The 25,833-nt window shown below is 43.0% G+C and overlaps 1 protein-coding gene across 1 annotated transcript in view; it reads right to left on the reverse strand.

Moving 5' to 3' along the window:
* sema6bb (sema domain, transmembrane domain (TM), and cytoplasmic domain, (semaphorin) 6Bb) overlaps positions 1–25,833 on the reverse strand; it is a 133,120-nt gene that overhangs the window by 56,821 nt on the left and 50,466 nt on the right. Inside the window, exons 3-6 of the mRNA XM_053859558.1 lie at positions 9,274–9,401; positions 7,054–7,168; positions 1,918–1,978; positions 1,780–1,842 (exon numbers count right to left, since the gene is read on the reverse strand). Of these exons, the coding sequence (XP_053715533.1) occupies positions 1,780–1,842; positions 1,918–1,978; positions 7,054–7,168; positions 9,274–9,382 (348 nt within the window). The 5' untranslated portion in view covers positions 9,383–9,401. The remainder of the gene's footprint in view (positions 1–1,779; positions 1,843–1,917; positions 1,979–7,053; positions 7,169–9,273; positions 9,402–25,833) is intronic.

Raw genomic sequence — 25,833 nt, forward strand, 5'->3', positions numbered from 1 at the left:
AAGTGGGGGGAGCTGAAGAGGCAGAGCGGATGGGGAGCTGTGCGGAATATCACAAGCCGACAGATACAAACACTTTCCCTCTTTAATTGCCGTCATGTATGTGTGGGAGAAGGACACAGCGGGCAGATTAAAATTGACACTTAAAGCTGCGAAAAGGATTGAGCACATTCATTTCCTGACGCGCAAGTGAATTAGATCCCGCCTACACATGAATGTTTACATGCACAGCCACAGTTAAAAATATCAAAAGACATTCATCTAGCTTCAACATGATGATCAAATTGTTTGGGCGGTGCCTCTCATCATGCGTTGTGTGTGTGTGTATATATATATATATATATATATATATATATATGTACACAACGCATGTGTATATATGCGTTGTGTATATAACGCATATATACACACACACATATATGTATATATATATATAATATATATATATATATATATATATATATATATATATATAGAGAGAGAGAGAGAGAGAGAGCTAGAGAGGTGGAGGTTTGCCTTAGAAAGGAGAGGAATGAATGTTAGCCACAGTAAGACGGAATACATGTGTGTGAATGAGAGGGACCCAAGTGGACAGGTGAAGTTACAGGATGCAGAGATAAAGAAGGTGGTGGATTTTAAGTACTAAGGCTCAACTGTCCAAGGCGATGGAGAGTGTGAGAAAGAGGTGAAGAAGCGGGTGCAGGCAGGATGGAATCACTGGAGAAAAGTGTCAGGCATGATGTGTGACAAAAGGGTGTTATCAAGGATGAAAGGGAAGGTGTTTAGGAGACAAAGTCAGAGAGGCTAGACTGAGATGGTTTGTACATGTACAGAGGAGTGATAGCCAGCACATTGGTAGGAAGATGTGTGTGCAAGTAGAGGAGCCAGGTGCTATCCTGACTCAATTTTATGCATCTCTGATTTGAATGCAAATTTAAACAAACCTTCTGTGACCTTTCATTGAAGGGTGTCTGATGTGGCTTCACAAAACATTCAAAAGGGTTTAGAAAGTTGTTATTATGACCGAATTGGTGTCATGAACTGCCTTCATAACTCTGACTGTGAGTGAGTGTGCGTGTGTGCCGACAGTGGGAGGACCTGGCAACATTCTTATCCCCCTCACATTGCAGTGTGACTCGCAGCTTTTGCAGACAGCACAGTCATTAGGGCCAAGAAGACCTTTCATATTTCATTCAGCCCTGCAGCTCTCCCCAGGCCAGGCCAACAGAGACCCACTCACCCGTTCCTCTCCTGCCTCCCCTGCTTCTTCGTCGCTGTGCTCTCCATTGTGTTTCTGTCAGATTGTCTCACACAGATTTAATGTCAGGTGTTCGCGCTGTGTTAAATAAGTCATTCTTTTCTTTGCCTAGAGGGGACAGAGACCATGTAACCGATGCACACATTCTGTGCTCCAGAGTGAGTGGGGCACAAAAGCTGGGGAGTAGGTCTTTGAGATATCCCTGGTGCCCAAGCCTGAGCTGCTTCTGGAGACAATTCACTTCAGCTACTTCTTTTAGACGCACATTTTATGAGCTGGATTTGTGTAACCGGGTTGTGTGTTGTCTTCTTGACTCTGCGTATCCAACCTGAGCTATTGATCAAATATGCATCAGTAGTCCCCACAATCCTGACAGGGGCAGTATGCCAGGACACATCTCATATCAGCACACCCACCCTCACTGACTCTTTCGGAGAGATTTAGGGCAAGTTATCTCTAACTGCCTCCCAACATCATATGTTTCTCCACCCAACTACTGCCGTTGTGTGGTGTGAAACTCTTACCGCATGTTTGCCCTTCATCCTGCAGATCCTGATGTCATTCTTATTCGACTCCCATGTCCGCTTCTGCACATCATCAAATTTCCTGGTTAGATTCCAGGCAACGTTTCGACAAACAGAAAGCACAAACGTAAGTCTCACCTTGCTGTAGAACATCTCATCTCCAGCTACAATGTCCAGCTCCACACGGTAGAGGTCGTCCCTGCAGAAAAAAAAAAATCACTGAGCGTTATGTACACAGATTTATTGGCTTCCCTGCCATAAATAAAGCAAATATTGTCAGAAAATTTTGTGGACACATCACAGACAGTAATCTGACACAGAGATTAACCAGCAGTTGAGGAAGACAACTACATAATGATCATCCTATTCCCGCCTTTTGCCTTCTTATCTTCTTATTAACCCGAGCATTGGATTGGATTTTGCACAAGAACCCAAATTCCCCCAAAGCCTTGTATTCAAATGGAATTAATGCAGATTTAATCTAGCTGTTTTCATCCTGCGCACACCCAGGGCGCATCCACCCAAACACACTGTAAACACAGTGCCAGTATTCATGATATTCCGCAGACTGCTCGGCTAATCTACTGATAGCTCGGCGGTAACCTTGAGTGTAACTGTGAAAATGTCGACATAATGAGAGTCGACCGGGGAGCTAACTGCTGACATTAGCATCCTGATCAGGGCTGTCGCTATCTATCGGGAAGGAGCAAAATCTGGGCCTGCATCTAGGAAGAGGGTCGTGAATCTGTAAATGAGCTGTAGCTGTGTTCCTGCTGCAGTATTGATCCCCACTCTCATCCAGCAGTGTCTTCCCTCTGTGCCTCATGTTCAGTCATGACCTCTCCTCCCTCGCCGCCAGTTTATCGCATACATATACGAGTGATTCATTCGCATCTCCACAGCAGCTATATTTGAATCTGCGCTTCCTCAGTACAGGTGGGGATCGCTATTGAATTATTCATTTTATCCACTGTTTGGGTGGAGAAAGACTCCCCTTCATCCTCCCAGGAGCAAGACACGGGTTAAGTGGCAAAGAGCAAAATCACCTGACACTCCCCTGCTGCGTTGCTGCTTAACAGGGCAGAGCTTAAGCATTCTCCAAACACAAGAACAGGCCGGAGTGTCTAATCTCATCCAGGCTCTTTCTACACCTTCAGTCTTACGATTAGCATAATGTATATTGCATCAGGCCGCCCTGTCGGCGCGGCTGGCAGGTTGCAATGTTGCATATGACAGCACACAGGAGGGAGGATCACTTGGGTGGCTCATTTCTTCCTGCTTTGGGTTGTTCGAATGATGCAAAGCCAGTGGCCGGAGTGTGTTTTTGTTTACCTTTCGATTGGTCAACCTTTCATCACACCGTATGGAAAACAGACACTGTTGATGTCATTCACTTTCACATACTATACCTGCTAAATAAATCTTGAGACCCGCAACTAGCAATAAGCTCTTGAGCTTTTTAAGATTTTTTTTTGTGCTCATCTTTCAGCAGAGGGTTTTTTTCAGCAGCACTGAGCAGCCTATGAGCCTGAGATGTAGTGTGCTCTGGAGATGGGCTTGACTGCCCAATTATCCCGACACACTGACAGACAGCAGACTTTTGCCCCTCAGATGCAAGACTGAATACCTAGTTACCAACCACTAACAGTGTCCACCAGTGGGGCAAAGCTTTTTAAATGGCTTTAGCCTTACATTAATGCCAGGCTGGCGATTATGCCGTAGTTTAGATCAGACTTATTCATGGATATTCTTAAGAGGTAGAGACGGAATTTAAAAAGATGGAATTTGAATTTAAGATTAAAAAGGTATGGAAGAAACACCCACACACTGTGATATTCTTCAGCTATATACAGTACACCTAAAATTTTGAGAGCAAGGATTGATGTTTTATCAAGTCAATCAACTTCTAACTTTCTTTACATCTGTTTTATAGTGGTGGGAGTGATTGAATTTTGGGAGCTTGTTCAATTTATCAAGGCAAGACATTTTTGAAATGATTGGAAAAACAGCAACACAAGCGGAAGGGAGGCTTAATGTGACAGTAGTGAGAGCTGCCATGATGTATGGTTTGGAGACAGTAGCTCTGACACAAAGACAAGAAGCAGAGTCAGTACAGTAAGTGGCAGTACAAATATATTGAGTACAGTTTACTTTATATAGAAAAGTTTGGAGAGTAAGTTAGATGAGGGAGACCGGGCACACGTTTCAAGAATACGTACATGAGGGTTTCCTGCTAAAAGTCTATTAGTCAAGGCGGTTGGTTGGTTAGTTTTATTTTCAGACGAAATCGTGGGTGTGTGTGCTCCACCATGTTGGCTGTTTTTGTTTTTCATGTGAACACAGTCAAGGCGGCAGCAGTTCGTGCAACACATTCTCACTTCCAAGGCCAATTTTCAAGTGGACCTTTGCATTCCAGAGTGACGCCCAAGTCAGTGGCATGTTGTCATGTTTAGTCTTTCAGTAGACGCACATGTTCCGCCTTCTGTGGTGTTAGCCGACACCGAGGGAAGCACGTCACGTAAATGAAAGACAGAGGTTGGGGTTAATGCATGAGGAGCCGCTTCTTTCACATATGGCACCTCAAATTATAATGTGTGATATTCATTGAGGGGTTTGAAATAAAAAACATCAGGAGCCTGATTTCAGCAGCAAGTGATTTAAACGACCCTTCGGTGCACTACCAGAAACCAGAGTTTTCATCAAGGTTATTGTTTTACACGCGTTATAAAAAAATAGCAAGTGTCTTTCACTCTCTTTATTCACTGAAAGTCATGGTATCAAATGCACTCTAAATGTTTCACAAAACCAAAGAAGAAGGAAAAGGAACCCTTAATATCTGAGGTGGAAAGCCAAACACCCTGTTACAGTACTTTTACTTTAGTACTTTTATCAATGAATGTAAAAAAATATCACTTCCGTGAAGATTCACAAACCCGTTTTTAACAAAATAATTTTGACAGCCCTAGTACTATCACATCTGGAGAGAGTAGAGCTGAATTGCCAGTGTGCTAGAAACACACACTTAAAGTGAGCACCCAAACGCAGCACCCCCTAAGGTGATGTGGGACAGTTGGCAACCTCACTCGCACAGTGGATTGTGCTGAAACAGTGTCAGAGCTGCAGGCCAGTGTGGGTGTTGATGTGAGTTGCCATGTCTTTCTGTTTTCCTTTATTTGACTTTCTTTTTTCCTTGGGTCATATGTTTCTACAGCGTCCTTCTCTCTGTCTGAGAAACTTTGACCTCGCGGTAACAACGCTATGAACCTCAGTGAATTCTGAGGCCAGAGGCTGCGAGCAGACAAAATTTCACACAAACAGAAATTTTATTGACCAATGAAACATGTTTATCTCAAGGCTATTTCTGTGACTTTATTGCGGGACGCGGCCAACACACGTTTCTTTTGCATCTCGAATATGAACAACAAAATATTTTCTAGCTCTTCTGCTTTAAGTCGTCTGGGCTCCTACGGTCATCTTGTCTACAGGTAAACACTCCACAATTGGTTTATATTTGAACGGATAAGCTTTTTTTTTGGCCAAGACTTGACAGCATTTAAATGCAGCTTAACGCAGTGAGATGCTTCCTCCACCTGCCAACAGCCAGATCCATATTTTATTTTTATTTAGCAAAGACGTGAAAGGGATGCGCGCACTAGCTGCACTCAGCGGGTGTTTGGGTCAGGGATTTAGCAGCGCTTGCAGTCTGAGGAGTAGGAATGCTAATGGGAACGGAATTCGGGGAAAGGAGGAGGCGTCTTATCAGGCCGAGAACTTGCTTGCAACAAACAGGCACTTTCTGAAAATGACGCTATGTCTCGGTGTGCAGTCTGCAGCTTATAAGTCAGGCATGTACGCCGTGATATAGTTATTTTGTCATTTCCAGCTCGGCTAAACAGTGTTATCCACGAGTGTGGCACATGGGCAGAATCCTAAAGCTGCTTCAACACTCATGTAAGAAACTCAAACACAGGCATTTCTGCTCGCACAGACTTATCTTAATGAAAAGTGATGTATTTCACTCGATCATTATATGAGCAGGAGTGCAGGTGCTGTCTTTGTTAGCGAGTGCTTTTACACTCCGACTATGTGATTATTGGGCCTAATGTGCAGACAGCATGTCTGCGACCGTATTACACGACTTGATGTATTTACCACCGAGCCTTAGTCGTGAAGTTAGAACGGTTGGGGGCCAGGGACTGGGTCATTTCCTGGAGCACAGACACGTCTCTATTAGAGACCGGTCCTCTTTGTGGCACAAACTGTTGAGAATAACCAACACCACATGTGGAAACTCAATTTCTATGCCCGTTTCAAGCTTAATTAATTTTCTGAGGCTACACCAGGAATAAATCTTGGAATGTATGTTTTCTGTTAGTGCAGTCTGGTGCCGGTCCGACCTGCTTCTGCAGGACTGACTGTTTAACAATGAAAGTGTGGTGCCACTGTTGACATCTTGCCCCCAACAGGAACAACAGGGCTACTGTCCGTCCACATTTGGCACATTTGTCAGACAGATGGAGCTGAGCGGAGAGAACTCTTGGCTGGATCAGCTATTGGTTCAGCTTGAACCAATCGGTCCTAATATTGTGCCACAGTGCAGGCACAATGACTCAATGCTGTTTTATGTGTCTTAATTAAACATTCTCATCCCCAAGAGGCACTGTTAAGTACTTTGGTAAATCATGTTTGTACAGTTAAATGGAAAGTTTTAACTCAACCACAACAGTGCAGAGGGTTTGAATCACAGCTGTGCCTGCTCACAGCTTCACTATACAGCCAATCGCAAGAACACAAAAAGCACACACACATTTAGTTCGGAAGTTTGGAAAATCAAACTTTTAGGTCTTCATTTTTACTGCTTCAGAATGCTGCTGCTTAAATCCCGAATAACACAAGGAAGCTGCTCAGTCCAGTGTCCAGTGAGGGTTAGATGCACCCGTCATCAGGGACAGTTACCCATGAGTGTGAACTGTTTGTGACCATGAGCCTGACTAGCAGTGCAATGCATAAACCAAGGCACATTGTTTGGTGCGGAAAGCAAGGAGTGTCACCCCAAGTCTTGACCATTTCTCAGTTTTTTTTTACTGTGACGCCTTGCCTACGGCTTCAGGAAAAGCCGCCGGGGTGGAGACAATTCAATTTCTGGCTGACAACAGCATCAGTAGTGGAAAAAGACTGTGTTGGACTAAAATATACAGATAAATATATTCTATAGAAAAGGTTTTTACTTTGGACTTCAGCTGGAGTTTTTTTTAAATCATGTGTGACTCGTACCTGGCTCCGATGTAGAGGGTGCGGTTGACCTGGAGGACCCTCTGGATGTGGAGAGGTTCTTGTCTGAGCCATGTCCGGTGAGGTCGACCCAGAAACACAGCGTAGCGTCTTGTCACTGTCAAGTGAAATGACAAATCACGATTCAGCACTTCTGGGACTAAATGAATTGATCAAAGTGAATCCACTTAAATGTGGCCGTTTCTAAAAACACATGAAATGTGTGACAGGACAAAAGCAGGAAAGACAACATGTTACTAATGTGACCATCTGCATTGATGGTCTTTGATTGGGTTTTTACTGTTACATATTTGGAGACGTCCAAGGTGAGAAGAGAGTTGAAAATGTTGGAGGACACTTTGAGAAAATATCAGAAGTTAAAGCAGAATATTTTTAGTTTTCCAGAGGACAAGATATTCTCCTCATTGATTATGGGAAGCCTTGAGGGAGCTAAATCAAAGAGAGAGGCAGTCAGGTACTTCAGCATCACTTCGCTGTGTAATCCTGCTGCTGCAGACAGATTGAAGAAAATAAAAGAGGAGACAGAGGGTTTGTCTGAATCTGCTGGATTAGTATAGGAAACTGAATACATCTGCCCTTGACCAACAACCATCTGTGAATTTCCTTCAAATCCTGTTGTTTGTTTTGCTCTGCAGCAATGACGCTGGCTGTTGTTGGACCTTTTGTGGAGGTAGGGGTGTGTCATATGACAATGTTGATGTTCAGCCAAAGTGAGGCGATTGCATGGATTGTCTCTTTCTCATGGCATAAACTACAGAGCTATGCTGATGCGCTAGCGCACGTTGTCCTGCTACACACTTTTTTAACCAGATGCGCCTCACAGCAGATTGATGACTGAATGAGTTTTCTGGTCTCACCTGCGACCGTCCTGACCTGCGACTGAAGACTGTCTGCTGCTCAGAGCTCTTTTGAAAACTTCATTGACCTTTGTTGAAAATACTCAAAAGAGTCGATACTGTTAAACGGCATGTGCGAGGGGAAGTAAAAAATTTCAAAGTAACCTCCTCAAAACTATTTAAAATTCATGCAAAAGAAGCCAATAATTTGTGACGTGTACTTTGGTTTAAAGCTGCGGCACCTGTAACAATCAGGTCCAATAGCCAGACTTTGCAGTTTGATCTTTTATATTCAAAATTGCTTTGCATTTTTATTTGAGCCTTTTCAATAAAATCAATAAAAAAGTGTTTTGGCGCACCTCAAGCGTGTTAAAAGAACTGTGGTGATGAAAGAAAACACTTGTGTCTTGGCTGATGAAAGCCATCTTTTATGTTGCCAGAGTGTTGTTGCAGACATTTCTTATGCTTATGTTCTTTGCACACATTGGCGAGTGTTTTGGTTACTATGGGCAAAAACATGCAAACGAGTCTCAAAAATACACTTTATAAAAAAAATAAAAAAAAAAAGGTATATTTTTGACAAATCGCCTACTGCTACGTGGAGGTGAAAAAATATAAAATATTAAGGAGACTAAACTCTTGTCCCAGTACATGCTGGTCAGTCGAAAACTGACTACAGACTGAATACAGATACTGGATCGGCTTTGTCCCAGTTTAGTGAGTCGCTCTTCATGATAGTAAGCTATCAATCATCCAACTGAACAGGAACACAAAAGCAAGTTTTTATCTCATCAGTCTACAATCGTTTATATTTGCCACCATGTTTCCAATTAGTCGATTGCGATCTGTACTGTACTGCAGGATCTATACGTCACGTATTTCCTATAAACAACATCCATGCACTAAGGTAACATGCAGCAGACCCACAACCACTCAACTCATTGTTATTGATACATGGAGTAGGGTCGGTGTGAACTCAGCTGAGAAGCCATCGATCAATAGTATAGAGCTGAAATCGATCGGCGTCTGGTTTGTGCTGGGATTTAAGAGCTAATATGGAGACTGGAAGTCTGAGTGCAAAAGAGGCCATGTCTCTGGAGGGTCTGACGGCGACTGTGGGAAAGCCATTTCAGCAAGTGTCCCTTCTGACACCCTTTTTTTTCATTCCCCGCTCCGCACCTTCAGAGCTGCTTCCCAGTCAGCACCATTCGTGTGAGTGCATGCTTGACCTCCAGAGCCGACTCCGCGACCCGAAACCGTCTTGCCAAACACCCTGCATGACAGGGCCTGACCCAGAATCTCACGCATGACGACAGTATGGAGGTCGGTGCAAGTGGGAGTAGATGACAAGAAAGTGAGGAGTTACCTTCAGTGGGGATGTAGCTGAGAGGTCCCGGCTCCTCGGGGAACACTGAGCAAGCAGTTTGGAGAAGCCAGCACAGGAGGAGAAGCAAGGGAGGGCCCAAACTCTGCATGGTAACACACTTGTGGAGTCTGTAGAAACAATAAATAGAAGTAGTGAGTGGAAAGTTGGTGGCAAATGAGGCACAAGCGTAAGAGCAGTCCACAAATAAAGAAAGAAGCCTTCACGCCATCTTCACTGACTCACAACTGGTCACGAAACAGGGCCCTTTCTGTTTCCCTCAACATTCCAATGTCCCTGACCTGATGAGGAGATAAGACATTGCTCACAGTAATGGTTCGTGTCTTAGAAGTGGTCGACTCAGAATGCAGAATGTTGACTGGACGTCAGCGGATCAAGGGTGAAGGTTTGGAAATGTACTCATCGTGTTCAACCTCCTGACGTTTCTGGTCAAGCACAGACAGATTTGACACCAATTGATATTCAGTCACACACACGATAAGCGTAAGTGAACAAATGTCACGATACTGGACATAAATTAGATTCAATTGTATTGCATTATTGGGCACGGTGCTCCGGCTCCTCAGCAGCAAGCACTCAAGTAGAGTTGGATACTTGTGGGTGAAACAGAAGCCCTACTCTCGGAAAACCAAGTCTCCATCGGCAGGTGAAAGAGTGACGGATGAAATAACATTCCAGAATGGAACAGGATATGAAAAACAGTCAGGGGGAGAGGAGGGTGGTTTAGATAAATTAAATGTTTGAAGGACTCGCAAATCATCTCCCTGCCAGTGAAACTGAACTGTCAGTGTTTTTCATGCCGACACGCACGATATTTATGTGTCTCCGACATGATTCATGTGGAAATCCAAATGATATCCAAATGAAGTTACCCACCATGATCCATCCAGACAATAACCGCAGTCTGAGCAGCAAAGCTATCAACTTTATGTTCAAACCTCACAATGTGTGGCTGCTGACTCTCTCGACGTCTCTTCCAATACAACTTGTTATTATCTCTTCTTCATCTGCAATCAGGCAGCATTTTCTCTTCTTCATTCCAGACTTCCGTGGAAATGCGGTTCAGAAATCTATTGGTTCTTTATTAAAGCTGTTTGTGTGGTTTTGTTGTTGTGCTGAGCTTCGAGTGGCGCATCCGCCAACACAATACACTGGGGATAGTCCACTCACCGCACAAATGAAACTTTTGAGATTTGAATGCGAGGAAGGATTTCTTTATGCAAACCGCTTACAAATATTTGACTGTGGTCACAGACACCGACTGTGTGAAGCGATGCACAAACAAACATGTTGCTGTAGCAGGCAGTAAAGCATGGCTGTGAAGCATGGTCTTGATGGAAGGTGTGGAGTTAAACCTCGCATTCAAGAAGTTACATTCAACTGCATGGATACAGACAATGTGTGTGGGGGCACGATAAGTTTCAAACAAGGGAATCTTTGGACCCTTTGATGTACATTTCACTCGCAATGGATACAAACAGCCATTGTACAGGAGATCGTCGGAGTCATTACCGTATCAGGACGCCTGATCTTGATCTGCATTTCACAAATTCCCCACATCCACATCAGAATATAGGGTGGGAAGTGGGTTAATTACCCGACACCCACCAGCAAAATTACAGGAGGTGAAGGAGAACGAGTCATGAAGGAATAGAGGGGGTCACAGGGGCAGAGGTTGTGATGAAGTATGAGATAAGTGAGGCTTTACAGAGAGAAACAATGAGAAGATGAGAAGTCAGGAAGTTGGCGTTCGCATTCAGCGATTCTATTGTTTCATCCTATTAATAATGTATGAATGAATATGGAACTCTGCGCACTTGTTCCGAATAATTAGATACCATGGGCTGGAGGATTAGAGGGGGCACCACGGAGAGTGTGTGAGTGTGTGTGCGTTTGTGCGCAGGGTTTACAGTCGGGGCAAGCAGTTGGAGTGAGGCTGGCGAGAATGACAATTTTACCTTTTTTGTTCAGCAGAGATGAAACTTGACTAGTCAGTTTCGCTTAAGGACGGAGGCCCTACATGGTTCTCTCTGCACATACAAACATGCTAACTCCAATTGTTCACTAATAATTTGATTTACCTGTGCTCCCACATAACTTGTTTCAACAAGGACAGGGAAGTATCAGTCCAGTTCACATTGGGTGTAATTCAATTTTATTCTTTCTAATACGGAGATAAAAAAACTTTATAAGACAAATTTTTGTTTTAAATGAAAGTTCAACAAACAACAAACAATAATCTGTGAGGAATACTGCTCAAGACAATAGCTTTTTTTGACAGCGACCTCAGTTTAAAAACGTGCCGGGAAGGAACTTTTGGCAACAGAAACAAAAACTGCATTTTGAGGATTCATGCGTGGACACAAGTGTGAAAAATAATTGTGTAAGAGGAATTGCTTGAGCTCAATCAGCAGCTGTGGTGGATAAACCAAGCTCCCCTGTGTGAGTCATTCACATCGTGGCACTTGGCTATTGAGTAAAAGCAAAGTGGTTGCAGTTAAAGGAGTGAGTTGTTCACTAAAGTATCTCAAACAATATTCTAAAAGCGTGTGATCACTAACTTGTGCCCAAGAAGTTGATCTGTGCCGTGTAAACAAAGTGAGCACAACGGGAAGGAAGATCTGTGACTCCTTTAGCAGTGGAATGCACTGGGGACAATTCAGGACAGCTCATTCAGGTCGGCTGGAAGAAGATATTGATTTTCCCTTCAGATATAAGATGCCTTAATTTCATTATGTGTTAAGTTATGGAAAGGAAGAGTGATTGGCATTGAAAAAGATGCTTTATCTCAGGGAAGGTTACACCAGAAAGAATCAGTTATGAAACAGTCACTGCTTTTGTCCTCCCTCTTCAATGATTCACAGTAATCCCTTCCAGCCATGTTGTTCTGTACGTTTTCTGTGCTTCCACGTCAGAGACATGAAGTACTTGCAATCCAAATTGGACTAATGACTTGGAGGAAATCCCTCTTTGCCCTAGATATATGGAAAATGGTAATGAATCTACCACATTATTGGGGACAAAGAAGAAGTGGGTATATTTATGGTGAAAGTGTTTAAGAAGCGGTGGTCAAACAGAACATCATCATTCGTGGTACATAGTTCTGCTGCAGTGCAGAGAGATAATCCCTTTTCACATCTGCTGGTGGCAGATTTGGGTAAATTCTTTTAGTCACCTTTTCATCTTTTGCGAGGTAAAGTGCTGGGCTTGTTGTTGTCTTCAGAAAATGGCATGCTATAAGATGATCTCTTTTAATAAAGAGTTGTCATCAGAGGATTAACTAATGGATTCTTAATGGGAAAACAACATAATCATGCTCACAGCTTATTGAAGCTCATTACGTTGGTTTTACTGCTTCTGCTTTTGTCCTGCTGGAGTTGATATATTGGTGCGATAACTGCTGATATATCATGGAGCAGAGTCACAACTGGATGTGGCTCATGGTGCGTTCCAATTGTCCTTCGAACATGGAACTTTGCATTCATGATTCACAAATTTCCTCTCCATTTGATCATTTTCCGTCCATCGTCATGGCGATGCTTCAGTGCAAAGTGTGACCCAAAGCGTGCATACAGTGTTGGACAGTGAGAAAAGAATTGCAGTTTGCAATGAGTGTGCAACCAAACTATCTAGAGCCCCCGTTTACACTGTCAGACTACTATATAATTATATATTACAAATGTTATTTTCTTCTTCTTCCTATTGTTATTATTATTATTATTATTATTAAGTTCCAAAAAAAAAATCAATACAAACATATATTAAACACATATTTGAAAAAGATATATGTAAACATGTTCTCGGTATATATTCGGTATTGTTTGATATTCATTTTAAGCATTTGCCTCATATTTTTTAATTCGGCGTATCTTCACTTTTAGTGAAGTGTATAAAATGAATGGCATGTCACTGTCTCTACAGCCGAATGTAATGAGTCTGAAGTAACAGCCCAACCGCAGAAGAACTGGGCCTGGATAGGGAAGAACGAAAAATTCAATAGAAAGGTGGCTCAGACAAGAGAGACATTGAAGAAGAGTGGTGGAGTCACAGTGGATATATCAGAGAGAAGCCAAAGAATGCACCACAGGAGGAGGGACAGCGCGACAAAGGAACAGAGCAGCCAGCAGAAGTCTTGAACGGACAGATTTATCTCCACAGTCAGCCAAGAGTGGACAAGTGGGAGAGTCTTCTGACTTGCCCGTAAGAAAAAGCCTGAAAAGGTTTATGTGCCTAATAAAGAGTTTAAAAAGAGCATCTTTATATGGTGGAAGTACCTCAGTGGCCAGTAGTTGGACACCCGCTGACCACATAGATGCCTCAGTACACTGAACTTCACCTGATTCTTTTGTAAAATGACTGACACGAACACTACACTCCACAATCTTGAACAGAAACAATATTAGTGAGTCTACTCACCTCAGCAGAACTGCATCAGACATGAGTCAAAGAGCGCAGTCATCAGTCAGCTATCATCACAAAGACGGATGGCAGATTGGTGTAGACAAGAGTAAACAAAAGAATACCAGCGAGTTTGGCATCTGAAGTAAACGTGTTTGACAGTGGCAGGCAACAGTCATAGCTGCATGGTGACAGTGTCACTGTGTCACACTGATCCAGCACTTTGCTAAACTTTGGGAATCCTTCATGTTGGAACCTCTGCCTCGGATCTCAAAGTATATGCCAGCAGAGGAGCTTGCACTAGATACTCTACAAACAAAATAGACGCACCAAAAAAACTAGCAGGTGTAAAAAAACCTCAGGTACTCGAGGAGAGCTGGGACGGCTCATCGCTGGATTAAATCGATTTAGGAGCTGTTTGTTTTCCATGATGTGCTATGCTTTTGCTGCTGACTGAGCAAATGCTTCATGTATTTTTAATACATCAAGCTACAAGCAGCATCATATGTTTTCAGACTAGGACTGTGTGTTAACTTGTGAGTTTACCACACAGAAAAAGAAACACGATGCGAATTCACAGCTGCTTTTCACTAAATGAGGATGTGTATCACTAGTATGGAACTAGTTCAGATATCACAAGTTGGATGTGGAAAATACTTGGCCCATATGCTAAGCTAGCCAAAATACTAAGGATAGCAACACGACAAATTGAGTCCAGCCCATCTGAAGTACAAGGTGAGAGCCAGCAGATGCGTCTGGAGACAGCAGCAGCATCGTCAACAGCATCCAGATCCTCCGGTAAACAAAAAAAGACAACTCCACCCACAACTGCAGTTGCTTCCAGTCTGTCAATTCCATATGACAAGGAGAGCAAGAGACATAAAACAGAACATCACTGATGAGATTTCACTTTCGGTGAACTTCTTTGTTTTGATTCATTCTTGTGGTCTTGAAGAAAACCTGAAGGACAGGATACATGTAGTACTTGCTTTTTTGCACCCATCAGCATCTGTGCTTGAGTTTAAAATGAGCATTAAATCGTATTTTACTGTGTGACAGTTACCACAGATGATACTAACAAGTCACCAGTGATGCCAGTAACATGTTACTTAGTAAAGCGTTACTTTTATTTAACCACTTAATTCAGTACCAATAACAATAATAATGTTACTACTTCAAAACCAGTAATTATATTAATCCAATCCAAGTCACAGTGTGTTACTTTTTTGTTATTTTCTGGATGCAAAAATCCCCCAAAAAATCTTTATTTGCTCTCTTCTGCTTCGACTTGGGGCATGGCGTCATGTGCGGACACATCAGTCACATTTTCAGCGCGTGGGCGGCTCAGGTGCCAAGCTGCTGGTGACACGGACGTAAACAACAGTGGAGTGACGTGAAAAATATGCGTTTCTAGCTCAGAATACAGCCACTGCTTTGCCTGTTACAGATCATAGTATTAACCCTACCGAGTCCACTGATCGTAGTCAAAAGTGCAGACTCAAAAATCATCTCGACAGGTCGCGTAAAACTACACTTAAAGGAATATTTCTTCACGCTGGTTCAGGTTCACGTTGATGTGCCATTCTGCAATCTCAAGTCAAAAATAAATTCCTCTGCCAAGCGCGACGGAGCGCTGAGACGCCAGTGTCACTGCAGCCATGGCTTAAGTGCAGTTACTGCCTCCAGGTGGCCAAAAGGAGATGTGACACACTGAGACTTTGTACCCCTAAGTCTTGTAGTGAACAGTGACTCCTGGGGAATGTCCTCAATTTTTATATAAATCATTACATATCATTTAGTTTTGTGAATTTGTTTCTGAAAATGATACTTTGTATTTGCTTTGTAATTTATTAAAAAGGTTCATATTTGTGGCTTTCACAGGGCCAATTTTGTTCATACTCGAGATTTTTTTTTTTTTTTTTTTCGGTAAGATTGGAAGTCCAACTTGTTCATACAGAATGTCAAAATGAAATGTGCATACACACAGATTGTGCTGAAAGACATGACCCCATGCATGGCCAGGTGAACAGTTTCAAACCACAACTTCAAAGTTGCCATTGAAACGTTGTCAGCAGCTGCAAAATGCAACACACTTACTTGTAATCTTTTAAATCAAAGTAATCAGTAAAGTAACTAAGTTACTTTTGAAGGCAGTAATCAGTAATAGGATTACTTTTTCAAAGTAACTGCAGCAACTCTACTAGTCACTAGCTCTGCGGTATCTTAACAGTGGGGCTCTCAACACAGAATGTTATGAGAGATGGAGTCAAACATACAGTACAGTTCCATGACAAGGTTCTGTGGCCCATCTACAGTGGTAGCCTGCAAACATGACACAGAAACATACACTTGCATACCTGCACCTCTGTTTAAAAGCTGTGCCTGACCTTTCCACCAAAGCTCTATTCAGACAGTCCCGGTCATCATTCTGGCTACGACAGCAGTTTAAATTAAGCAGACATGAGATTTACATCCACAGTCATCTGAGTGCAGACAAGGGCAGAACATTCTGCTCGCTGCTAGTCTGCAACATCAGGAGACATAAACAGCATACGGTCCACACACACATATGCAGGGAGCGAGATAACAAGAACAACAAACATCCACCGTGGGTATTGCGCTCCACTTAAGCAGAGCCACTGCCTTCCTTGTTATCTCCAATAGACCTAATGCAAAAACCATTAAGGCATTCCTTCCACGACTTTTCTCTATTATCCATCTCTTCCTGGTAAACACAGTGACGTCACCAAGAAAACATAGAATCCTGGAAAAAATGTAAGAAAAATAGACGACAGAAAAGTTGGGGGAGAGGACGGCAGCAACATTCTGGAAGGAAAAAACACACAGCGACCTTTAGCTTGGAATGGAAATTTTCCCACGCGCTCAGGAAACAGGATATTTGCAGCATGTGTCTCAGGACAAAACATTTCAATAAATCTCTTATTTAATCAGAGTAAGTTCATGAGAATGGGTCACCTCAATCTTTTTCATACAGCCAAGTGATTGGAGGAGGCACCTCAAGAAAGTCTTTCAATGGAACAGCATGTCCGACCTGCGCAGAAAGTTAAATCTCGCCTGCAGATAATGAAGTTCTCAATAAAATCAGGAGACTAGTGAGATAAGAAAGATCAAGCCGCCCAAAGTCTTCATTATATACATCGACATCTTTCAACAAGTAACATCAGGCACCAAAAATAATAATAAATAAATAAATAATTTATTATAAAGCCATTATATAAAAAAATATGAAATAAAGAAAAAATATAAATTCATTAATAAATATAGTTAAAAATGCATGCATATAAATACAGGAATACAATTTAAAATGTGTTTCTGATTAATAAATAATAATGTGCATTGTTTGTTCTTTTATTTCGGCATTTATTTATTTATCATAATGCCATGTTTTGCCCCTCATAGTAACATATTTTAAGCATCAAGTGAAATCTCTTCACATCTCAACAATGGAGACAGGCCTCACCTTTGCCCTCCCACCCGTTTACAGCCATCATTAGCAGGGCAGGGATCAGGGGCCGTGGCCATAAATCACACGCAAGCCATCCATGTCAGAGAGCCCAGATACACCGCCGTAAAAATGAAAAGAAAACACACTCTGGAGCAGACGGGAGGATAAAAGCCACCACATCCATCAGTAGATGGAGGCTCTGAGAAGCAAAATATACAACTCCAGAAGTCTCCTGTTTGCTTTTACAGAAACCTTCTTCGTGACAATACGAGGTTCTGAAACATGACAGGACTCTTCTTGATGTGATTATTGCTTTAAAGTACCCAGAAGGGCCTTTATTACCAACCACAAGTACCGAAGAGAAACTCAATATCATCCCACTGAGGGACCATTTTACCATTCTGACTAGTGAATCTGTAAGGTGGATTTACTGTCACAACAACAAGTGGCAGTCTGAGCGCTCACAGGGTTGTGAGCCAGGTAAGGTAAGAATATTCAACAATTCAACAGAAAATTGCAGAATTGCTACCCAGTACACACCAAAATGTACTTAAATCAAAGAATAACAAACATTTAATGAGTGCCCATGGGAAAACTGCCCTCTGGACAAGTTACAAATAGTATTACAAATAAACCTTCTCTAGCTGTTTGGTCAGTTGTAATACAGCAATTAGAATGTTGGCAACGGTTTCAACCGCCTACACTATCTGGTCTGGTCCTCAGCTTATTCCCAATGCTCCAGTCCATCGCAGGCACCAACTCACACGCTTGGTTATGAATACTCGGTCGCACCATTAGCATCGGACTGTTTTTGGATTGTGGGAGGAAACTGGAGTGGCCAGAGAAAAGCCAGCATCCGCACTGGGGAAGCACATACATCTCTCCACAGAGAGAGGAAGGAAACCACTATCTGTCAAACCTGTAATGATTTATTGATTTATGACTCCGGAAGTAATAAACCCCAACCCTTCCGGAAGTAATAAAGCCCCTCCCCCTTTTTATATCAAAAAGAAATTAAAATAATAACCCTCCCCTTTTTTATATCAACAGGAAATTAAAATAATAACCCTCCCCCCCTTGTTTATGACAGGAAGTAAAATAACGAAGGGAGTGGGGCGGACAGCTGTATAAACATCACCCTGTGTGTATATATATATACGTACCCTTCAGACTGTAGCCAGGAGCAAGGACCCGACGAGCACAACCAACCGACAATGTCTGTCCCTACAACGATGCGCGGCTCACCAGTGATCAGCGAGACGTCTGTGACTGTTATTGAGGACCCGTGGATGGGCGTCGGGGCTCCCCGTAAATCTGTAATGTACCTACGACGTACGCAGGCACCGCCGGGGGAATCTTTGCAGGAAGAGTGGTCTCTAGAGCCTTACGGACGTCGAGGAAGATGGGGGTACACGTTTAAGTACGAAACAGCCGAATTGTACATTTACCAGCTGGAGGATGACGAAACCCTGAGTGCCTGTACGGAGATGGCTGTGTTATCGTCTAACGACTGGGGTGTGCTGAGAGAGGTGAAGCCGGAAAATCTTCCCTGGACTGGAGAAGAAGAAGAACAACGTCAGAAGGTCGGAGTCGTTTCTAACAAACCCGAGCATATGGAGAGGAAACCGTCCTTCATGGCTATATGGTTGGCTAAAATGTCAGGATCAGGACGCTGGTCCTTCAGGGCCATCCATAAAGTATCAACAGGAGTCACAGGCGAAGAAGAAGAAGATTTCGTCCTGGAGTATTTTAATTCCGATTGTGGCGTTTTTCGTACTCTGTTAACCATACCGATGGATGCTTGGAGTGAGAAAATCCAGGAGATTTCTCCAAAAATCGACGGTCTCTTCTACCATAGCCGCTTATGGAATGATGCCCTTGTGTTGAAAAAAGCACTGACCTTTTAGGACCGCCCCACTCTGGACCGCCTACTTGTTGATGGTTGTTATAAAGAGGATTTTTTCCAGAGCAACACCATGCAGACGTGTCTGTTGGAACAAGACCATCCAAGACAACGATGAGGCCCGAAGGTGTTCCGAGACGTATCGTCACTACCTTCCTCGGAGCTGCTACAGGCGGTCCCGGGTACGGGATGAACAACTCCATGCCGTCACCTCTACTTCCTGCGGTAGAACACGTTGCGGCTGACGATCATAAGTACGAGGATTCTAACGGCGACACGACAGACGGAGCCCGTCCTTCATTGGCCGTCAAAGACAACACAGACGTCTCTGTTACAACTGAAATGCAAGATGTGGATGACGAGGAGGAACCCGTAGGGAAGACGGCAACCACCTGCACCGGGAACGAAACTGTCGACGTGCATCCGACTGTTTTATCCCCTGCTTCTCAAGACCTAGAACCAGCAGCTAATGATGAAACGGACGGATGGATAAGCGGTTTGTTCCTGAAAGCTGTAAAGACAGTTGTATTTCATCTACTAGGTAAAACCATGCGCCGGTATTGGAGGGAGATCTGCTACGGTTGCCAAGTAGACCATCCCAGCCAACTACAACACAGCTGTCTTGAAGAAATGGAGGATGATTTCTACAGGCTTAACTTCCACCCGTTGATGAAGAGACAGCTGTGTTGTAGTTGGCTGGGATGGTCTACTTGGCAACCGTAGCAGATCTCCCTCCAATACCGGCGCATGGTTTTACCTAGTAGATGAAATACAACTGTCTTTACAGCTTTCAGGAACAAACCGCTTATCCATCCGTCCGTTTCATCATTAGCTGCTGGTTCTAGGTCTTGAGAAGCAGGGGATAAAACAGTCGGATGCACGTCGACAGTTTCGTTCCCGGTGCAGGTGGTTGCCGTCTTCCCTACGGGTTCCTCCTCGTCATCCACATCTTGCATTTCAGTTGTAACAGAGACGTCTGTGTTGTCTTTGACGGCCAATGAAGGACGGGCTCCGTCTGTCGTGTCGCCGTTAGAATCCTCGTACTTATGATCGTCAGCCGCAACGTGTTCTACCGCAGGAAGTAGAGGTGACGGCATGGAGTTGTTCATCCCGTACCCGGGACCGCCTGTAGCAGCTCCGAGGAAGGTAGTGACGATACGTCTCGGAACACCTTCGGGCCTCATCGTTGTCTTGGATGGTCTTGTTCCAACAGACACGTCTGCATGGTGTTGCTCTGGAAAAAATCCTCTTTATAACAACCATCAACAAGTAGGCGGTCCAGAGTGGGGCGGTCCTAAAAGGTCAGTGCTTTTTTCAACACAAGGGCATCATTCCATAAGCGGCTATGGTAGAAGAGACCGTCGATTTTTGGAGAAATCTCCTGGATTTTCTCACTCCAAGCATCCATCGGTATGGTTAACAGAGTACGAAAAACGCCACAATCGGAATTAAAATACTCCAGGACGAAATCTTCTTCTTCTTCGCCTGTGACTCCTGTTGATACTTTATGGATGGCCCTGAAGGACCAGCGTCCTGATCCTGACATTTTAGCCAACCATATAGCCATGAAGGACGGTTTCCTCTCCATATGCTCGGGTTTGTTAGAAACGACTCCGACCTTCTGACGTTGTTCTTCTTCTTCTCCAGTCCAGGGAAGATTTTCCGGCTTCACCTCTCTCAGCACACCCCAGTCGTTAGACGATAACACAGCCATCTCCGTACAGGCACTCAGGGTTTCGTCATCCTCCAGCTGGTAAATGTACAATTCGGCTGTTTCGTACTTAAACGTGTACCCCCATCTTCCTCGACGTCCGTAAGGCTCTAGAGACCACTCTTCCTGCAAAGATTCCCCCGGCGGTGCCTGCGTACGTCGTAGGTACATTACAGATTTACGGGGAGCCCCGACGCCCATCCACGGGTCCTCAATAACAGTCACAGACGTCTCGCTGATCACTGGTGAGCCGCGCATCGTTGTAGGGACAGACATTGTCGGTTGGTTGTGCTCGTCGGGTCCTTGCTCCTGGCTACAGTCTGAAGGGTACGTATATATATATACACACAGGGTGATGTTTATACAGCTGTCCGCCCCACTCCCTTCGTTATTTTACTTCCTGTCATAAACAAGGGGGGGAGGGTTATTATTTTAATTTCCTGTTGATATAAAAAAGGGGAGGGTTATTATTTTAATTTCTTTTTGATATAAAAAGGGGGAGGGGCTTTATTACTTCCGGAAGGGTTGGGGTTTATTACTTCCGGAGTCATAAATCAATAAATCATTACAGGTTTGACAGATAGTGGTTTCCTTCCTCTCTCTGCTGCATATTCCATATTCTGATATTATTTACCATCAACTCTACACTATACACAATAACACAGGTGCAGCCACTGTTGAGAAGAATACAATGGAAAGCTGATGGAAATATAACTCAAAGGTTAGAGACTAAAAAAAAACATTTTTATTTTTAACAGCAAAGGTGAGCATGAAGCAAGCAATAAAAAAAAGATTTCCTCCAGTCGGGCAACCTTTGATTTTATCCCAGCATTTGCATTCACATTCAATCATGACTTGATATCGCCCACCTGATTCTCACTGCAGCCCACCCGCCTCATGCCCTTTGGACATGTCCAAGACCCCCCAGCATATTCAGCCAGGAAGAATCAGCCGTCTTATTTTCAGGTTTTACAAATATAATGAGTTTACCTTCCCACTGTCTTTGAATGTCAGGCAGACACACTAACAGCAAACACTCAGAGGTTCCAGTCAGACAGCTGTATACGAAGACATTGTTTCACTTGCAGTATCAAGATTTTGCTTTGATAATTATTCTTTTTGAATAATCCTCGTCTTTAGTTTAAGTCGCAGATCAGAACGGACTCACGGACTATCATTCATCCATTCATGTCGACGGTGAATATTTTCATTTTTCACATGGTTTATTAGATGAATAAAACAACTTACAGCCCAGCAATGCCCTAACTTCATTTCATGGTGATGATAAATAATTTTAATCACTTTACTTGATCTTTGGAAATATCGCTGTCCTTGTAAAAGTATGCACAGTGACAGCCAGACGCCCGCCCAACATCGCCGGACACATATTTGAACCCGCTGCGCCTGAGGAGAATGTTAATCAGAGACAGCTTCTGTCAGAGACGCAGCCAAATGATTCTGGATCTCGCCTTCGCTCCCTGCGTCGCTGTGTCTCATCCGCCATCCCGGCATGTTGAAGCTGCCACCCATCTCCGCTGCTGTCAAACTCCCGCCTGCTCCTTCAGTCTGAGCGCGAGTTTTCTGACATTCGTCGCCTTGCTAGCCTCGTCTCATCATCACAACAAATAATGTCTTTCTCACATATTCTAATGCTTCCTCCCCTGAGTCTCGCTGATGAGATTTAAGTCGCTAAAGCCTCCACGGTTTATTTACAAGGGGTTGGTGAAGACGTCCTGTATTCAGACAAGCGTGACATCTTATTGCCTTCCTTTTCCTCTACCACCCCGTCACCCCACCCCAAGTCACAATCATCTGTTGTGGATTTGAGATCTTGGCTTTGTGTAAAAGTCGCTCGACACCAGGCTAAAAATGCTGCACACTGGCGTTCATTTCTGATAATCTCATTTTAGGATTCTACATTTCGAGGCAAGGGCTGATAAAACAGTCAACTTTTTGATGGAGGATGAGCAGGATTATATCTACAAAGTCATTTGCTTGCCAAAGCATTGGCAGTTGTGCTGTTTTTGAACATTCAATTGCTATTTCAACAATGATTCGGTAAAATGTCAGTGTTGGAGGCCACGTGGTCTTGACAGAAGTCATGACAGTGTCTTACTTACACTGTATGTGCTATGAAAATGGCAGAATCAAAACCATAGATTTCTTAAAATATAATGGCAATTTCCCATCATTACAGAACAATCGAAGTTGCTACAAAAAGGAGATGAATGGTACAAAATGATGAGGGGCCTGCAGTAACTGCTCCCCATTGTCAAAGTGAAGTCTAGTTTTTATGTTCAAGACAGTCTCGGAATCGTCTGTTCTGTTACTGCTTATACAACAGAGGAAGAGCAAAGATGGTATTTAGAACATACGTAATGTTATTATGATGAATTAATCACAGAAAAAAATAATGAAACACTGCAAATAACAGATTCATTGTGTATAAAGATTCTTTCTCAGGCAACATTTTTCAGTCCATCACTTTGTACGTAACATCTGACATAAAGGAGGCTAAACAACAGTGCGCTGAGCACTTCCAGGCTTTTTAAGATTATGTGTACAGATTAAATATTGTCTTCCTGGTGTCAAATATGAAAATGTGATTTATTATGAAACCTCTATTTCATTAGTTCCATGCTTATATATCCCTTTATAAGGCTCATTTATTCTACCCTTACATACAATATTTCACCGTCACTGGTCACACGCTTCCATGCGTTGTGTGCATTGGTATTGCTGTTCACCAATATATCCACGAGGGGGAGCAGCTCATGGTTAATGGTTTATGACAATGACAAATGACTTCAAAACAGACATGGCGACTGTGGAAGAAGAACTAATGTAGGAGGTTGTGGTCTGTGAGGCTGTTAAATATATCATAACTTCAGGACAGAGAAGTTCCGCCATTGTCTTCTTTATGTCTCATTAGGGCTACGTATTGGGTAGTAACAGCAACACTTGGTCCATATCTGTAAGCTACGTGGAAATACGGACGAAATGAACGCAGAGATCATTGAGCATAAATGGGTCTTAACGTGACTCCTTCCAGGTATCACCACCAAACGTCACGTTCCATTTTGATCTCGCAGTGATGCCAATTACACGCCACAGTTCAATAAGGCTCATGCTGGATTGTGTCATTGTGACAGAAATAAATCCTGCGTTGTGTTAAAGCAGAAGCAAACTGTGGCACCACAAATGTCTCAGACACATCTGAGAAACCATACAGACAGAGGCGTCGTGACGGCGCTTCAACAGCTTTAACAATGGTAAACTGGATAATTGGAGTGTAGTCGAGGGTGAGGGAAGGCGAGGGAACATGTCGAGGAAGACTGTGTTTCAAGCACTCACATTAGAGACAAAAGGAATTCTTTCAATAGCTCCACATGCACGGTCACCAAAGTCAACGCTTATCCTAAACAGCATTTTGAGGCTGTCACGCTCAAATTAATGGAGATGTAGCTTCCTTGACCAACATGACCCCAGCACGCAGACAAAAATGTGTCATGGTTGACAGCTTCTATTCTTTATTTTAGTCCGTAATGCTCGTGGGCCGGCCTTCTTCCATCGTGGAGCACTTAAAAATAAATGCATTCACGTGACACAATTCGGGCACGACATCTCAATGGCACGTCTCGGCTCAGTCACCCAGAAACATCCCATCCTATTTGCATAAAACACACTCAAAATAAAACCCTCTCAGTCGACTAGGATCATGAAGTTGTTCAACACTGTCGTTTGGCATCTGGCAGATCAAATCAATAGACAGCCATTTCCCTTGGAAGTCAATGGCCCCACTTTGCTTGTCAAGTTAATTCAATAAAAAAACAGAGAGGAAACAATGAGAGCAGAAAACACAAATGCTTAAGCGTTTTCACAAGCCTGTGACTCAGGATGGTATCGATTGAAGTTCTACAGTACAAGCAGGGACCGGTCTGTCAATTTGTTTTTTTTAAACAAAGTCATGAGATTAGATCAGATTGCCTTTATTCTTCCCACAATGGAGGCATTTTGAGACTTATGAAGGTACTTAGTCGTGTCAGATCATTTCATACAAACTCTCCATAATCCACAGCCAGTCCAGTTGAAGTATCTAATGTGTCTTGCTAACTCATCCAATGGGGCGTTCATTGATCATCTCTGGGCTTCAGCTTGGCGACGCTGTGAAGCAAAAAAGACAGACGACTCAGCGCCTCCTGCTGTGACTGTTGACAAAGGCTGCCATTTGAAAACAATGAGGGGAGCATCAACAAGAAGGCGATGACAGATTATTTCCCATCTTGGTTTCAGCAGATAAACTGGAGTGAAATGTAACTCCCTTAACAAGTCGAGGGCAGCTTTTATCAAGAACCATTTCGATTTGCTATCTGGGTCATGTGACAGTGTTTCTGTGCCATCAGGTTCGGGATGTGTGAAATATTTACCACCGTTGCATAATTCACAACAACTGCAAGTCAAAATCAAAAAGTGGGAGATAAAATAGATTTATAAATGCGATTTATAAATGAGATTTTAGACTGAAAGTTTGGTTTCATTTATAATTTAGAACTGTCCCCATGAGTTTGCTAGGATACCAAGGCCACCATTATGTTGCTCCTTCAGCTCAAACGGTTCGAGAAGCACAGGAAGTTGGCTTCATTTTCTACACCAACTTAATTCCTAACTTGTTAAACACGTTTCACTGAGTGACCACACAAATAATATTGAGGAAGCTAAGTATGTATGTCAGTAATATTCCCTCATAAATATGTCACTTGTTATGCTACATTTATTTATTTCTGTTTTGAATTTTTGTTTTTTTACTCCATTAGATCAAGGGGATTTACATTACTCACATGATCATTTTCAGCATAAAAGTTCTTGATTTAAATGATTTTTTCTTGTCTTTGTTTAACTGAGTTTGACTTTTCTTGGGCGGCTGGAACTTCACCCCATGAAAACCGAGGGATTATATTATTTTATTAATTATATTAATAAAACATTTAGACTAATGTAAAACATTAGCCAGTATTATAAAGTGAAAACAGCATGTATGATGCTTCGTCTGCTGTTGAGCTTTAT

Source organism: Synchiropus splendidus, chromosome 1 (genome assembly GCF_027744825.2).
Source record: "Synchiropus splendidus isolate RoL2022-P1 chromosome 1, RoL_Sspl_1.0, whole genome shotgun sequence".
Classification (NCBI taxonomy): domain Eukaryota; kingdom Metazoa; phylum Chordata; class Actinopteri; order Syngnathiformes; family Callionymidae; genus Synchiropus; species Synchiropus splendidus.